This window comes from Arachis ipaensis, chromosome B4 (genome assembly GCF_059453495.1).
Source record: "Arachis ipaensis isolate K30076 ecotype BB chromosome B4, ASM5945349v1, whole genome shotgun sequence".
Lineage (NCBI taxonomy): Eukaryota > Viridiplantae > Streptophyta > Magnoliopsida > Fabales > Fabaceae > Arachis > Arachis ipaensis.
Window position 1 is genome coordinate 17401681 of NC_142439.1, and position 3499 is coordinate 17405179.

At 35.0% G+C, this 3499-nt stretch overlaps 1 protein-coding gene across 1 annotated transcript; it reads left to right on the plus strand.

Moving 5' to 3' along the window:
- The first annotated feature begins 299 nt into the window (after window positions 1-299).
- LOC148566795 (uncharacterized) lies at window positions 300-1358 on the plus strand. Its single transcript, XM_088484434.1, has 2 exons — window positions 300-805; window positions 1091-1358. The coding sequence occupies exons 1-2, from the start codon at window positions 300-302 to the stop codon at window positions 1356-1358; spliced, it is 774 nt and encodes a 257-aa protein (XP_088340560.1).
- Window positions 1359-3499: the final 2141 nt, after the last annotated feature.

Below are 3499 nucleotides of genomic sequence, written 5' to 3' on the forward strand. Positions count from 1 at the left end.
AAAAAATAAGCTTGAAAGCCATCTGGACCAAGAGCCTTAAAAGGGCTCATACTGAATACTGCTGACTTGACTTCCGCAAAAGAGACAGGGTCAATTAACCTAGCACAAGCCTCAGTGCTTAGAGTGGGCATCGGAACATCCCCTAAACAATCAACCTCAACCTCTTCCGTTGTACCAAAGAGATTCTTGTAAAAAGAGAGGGCTTCTTCCTGGAGAATATCTGGATCAGTAGACCAAGACCCATCTTTAACATATAATCCATGTACTCTATTATGGTTTCTACGCACCAAAGTCTGAAGATGAAAGAATTTAGTGTTTCTATCCCCATACTTGACCCACTGCTCTCTAGATTTTTGGTACCAAAAAAGCTCCTCTTGCAACAAAAGCCTATTGTAATCTTCCCTCAGTCCAATGATATTTTCTCTACCATTCCAGAAGATGTCAAACAGCGTTTGAATGCTTATAATCCGGATTTGAATGCTGGAGAGAGTTCGGGTTGGTCGTGGGGTGTGGCATCTTCTAGACTTTACTCAGCTAGGAGTGGGTACAGTTGGCTAGCCAAAAGAAAGTTTGACTGGAATGAGCATGATAATTGGTTGTGGGTATGGCGACTGCATATTCCTGAGAAGTACAAGTTCTTGATTTGGCTCAGTCTTCATAATGCTATTCCTACGGCAGAGTTTCGTTTGGGTCGTGGTTTAGCTTTATCTAGCACCTGTCATCGGTGTCAGAATGGTTCTGAATCAATTCTTCATTGTCTTCGGGAGTGCCCTAGTGCCAAGGAGGTCTGGAACCTTTTAGGCCTGTATTCAAATAACTCGAATTTACATGATTGGCTCTACAGAGGTGCAAGGAGTGAAAATGTTTTTCTTTTCTTTTTGACCATCTGGTGGATTTGGAGAAGCAGGAATCAGGACTTATTTAATATAGATGATTCATGGAGTGCTAGTAAAGTGGTGAGTTTGATTCGTAGTTCAGTAAGGGAGTTTCACACTATTTTTGCTATGCATCAATCTCTGTCTCCTCCTTCACTTTGTTTGCATTGGGTTCCACCTCCAGTTTATTCTGTTAAATTGAATTGTGATGCTAGTTGGTTTGCTCCTTCTGGCTATGCTGGTTTTGGTTGTATCATTCGCAATCCTGATGGATGTTGGTTGAAAGGTTGCACTGGGAAAGTCGAAGTGTGCAGTGTTCTTTTTGCTGAATTGTATGCAATTTGGAGAGGTTTACTTCTTGCTTGGGAGAGTGGATTTCGTGAGGTTATTTGTGAAACAGACTGTTTAGAAGCTCTTTTCTTGGTAAACCAAAGAATGCTTGGTAAGGATATTCCGGAATGGGATTTGGCAAAGCATATATAGGAGGTTATGAATTGGAATTGGAGAGTCTCTATTCTTTTAATTCAGAGGACTGCAAATAGTGTTGCAGATTGTATGGCTAAAGCAGCTACTTCTGTCGCGGACATTCACTCGAATTGGAGCCAACCATGGAGTGAGCTTCAACATCTAATAGATTTAGATATGACCCTAGCCAATTAATATGGTTTTGTATCTTTTTTTTTCTTTCTTTTCTATTTAGTCACCAAAAAAAAAAGTGTCACCTCAAATTGGCCACATCATACAACACCATGCCACCTAGCCTCCACCACCGCCAAAAAATTTACTCAGGCCACAGAAGGGTAGAATTGACAACGGAATTTTATATTCATGTGTGCAAATGACTCATTAAAAAATTGAGGAGTACATTTGTACTCCGAGTAAAAATTTAGGTGTACTTTTGTCTATTTTTCTGACAAAACAAGACCCTTCCTAACCAAATAAAACAAAAACCAAAAAATCAAAACACAAGCAAAAAAATACAAGCAAATACCAAATAAAAAATACTCATAAAGTCTAACATCGAGCTCTTCAAATGTTAAATCTGACGCACTATTACACCTTATAAAAAGAATTTGGTTTCTCTTTGTCTGATCTTCTTCTGATTATTTTTTGGGTTACACTATGATATGTTTTGGTATTTTCTTCATCTCTTCCTTATATAGAAATTCCACCACAACTTCTTCGTTACCACATCGTAAATCAAGTTGCGACCCAAGTTTTTATGTTCTTCTTGCTTCCTTCCCTGAGCCATCGGTATCACTTTCATCATTTATATCAGAGTCATTTCTTTCTTATCTCTAAAATTTTGTGAACTTTTCTTCTTTTTTGTTTAGTATTTTTTGTGTTTATTGGTTATAACATACTTTTTTTCTTCTTTTTGATTGTGTACCTGCTACCTTTCTATTTGTGTGGCATTCTATTTTCTTTACATGTGTTTTACTTTCATCTTTTTTTAATCTTTTTTTTTTCTCACTTTTATCACTTTTTGTAATTGGATATTTTAATTCTCTTTATTATTTCTCTCAACTCAGTTTGTGTCAATTATTTCTCAATAATATCTCGAACATAGATGGATATAATGGACCTGAATAAAATTCGTTTTTTTGTCCCCATATGCTTTTAGTAATTTAAATTTTTATACCCCTTGCAAGCCCAATTGTATCTCTTACATTACTTCTTCAAAAATCCTATCATCATGGAAGCATCTGGTTGAGATTGAATCCTCGTTGAAAGTTAGATTCTCTATAATTTATAAATCGAATTGATCTCCTCTTCCTACTTGCATATCCACCTCTGATCTCTATACACCTATAAGAGATTATCATAAATATCGCCTACCTTTTTGTTCTTATTATTCTTTGTACTCGACACTAGTGTTGACACATTAATATCTTTTTTCTCTAGATTCTGGTTTTAATCTTTCAAATTTTCATATATCTTCCACGTCCATAGCCTTTATCCTCAGAGCATTGCTCTTTAACATTATTTTTCTCTTTTATATTTTTATTCTCCATACATGTTTCTTTCACAAAAATATCATATTTTTTTCCGTTCAGAACTAATTGCAACAAATCATTAATTTAAAGGCCCCAGTTAGTATCAACTAATACTTTGACTGAGTTGAAGTTTTTTAGATTTGTAGAATCTTTTTTCTATTTTACAACTTTTTCACACACTTCAGCAATCAGGCTTTTTTTTTTTTATATGGAACTAAAAGTGATGATATATCTTAATATTATAATTTTTGGTATTTTTTAAAAGTGTGAAAAATACACAAATCGGAGGGTCCGAACAAAAATTCTTCGGTCTGATTTCTATATCCTCACAAATCGGACGGTCTGATTTCTGTACTTCTCACAAATCGAATGGTCCAATTTTTGTTTATCTAATTAAACGGTTTTACATTTGAAAATAACACCCTATCAACCCACATTTTAAAAAAATACCAATGCTACTCCAATATCAAAAATAAAATCTGTCAGCAATCTTAATAAAAAAAATTTCACACCACGCTTGTAGAAGAATTCCAAATATCTCGATTCGATCTATACTTTTTTCACTCTCTATTTGTTTTTTCTTGAGACCATCTTATCTTTTCGAAGTAGTTTAAGAGAAAAAATGAA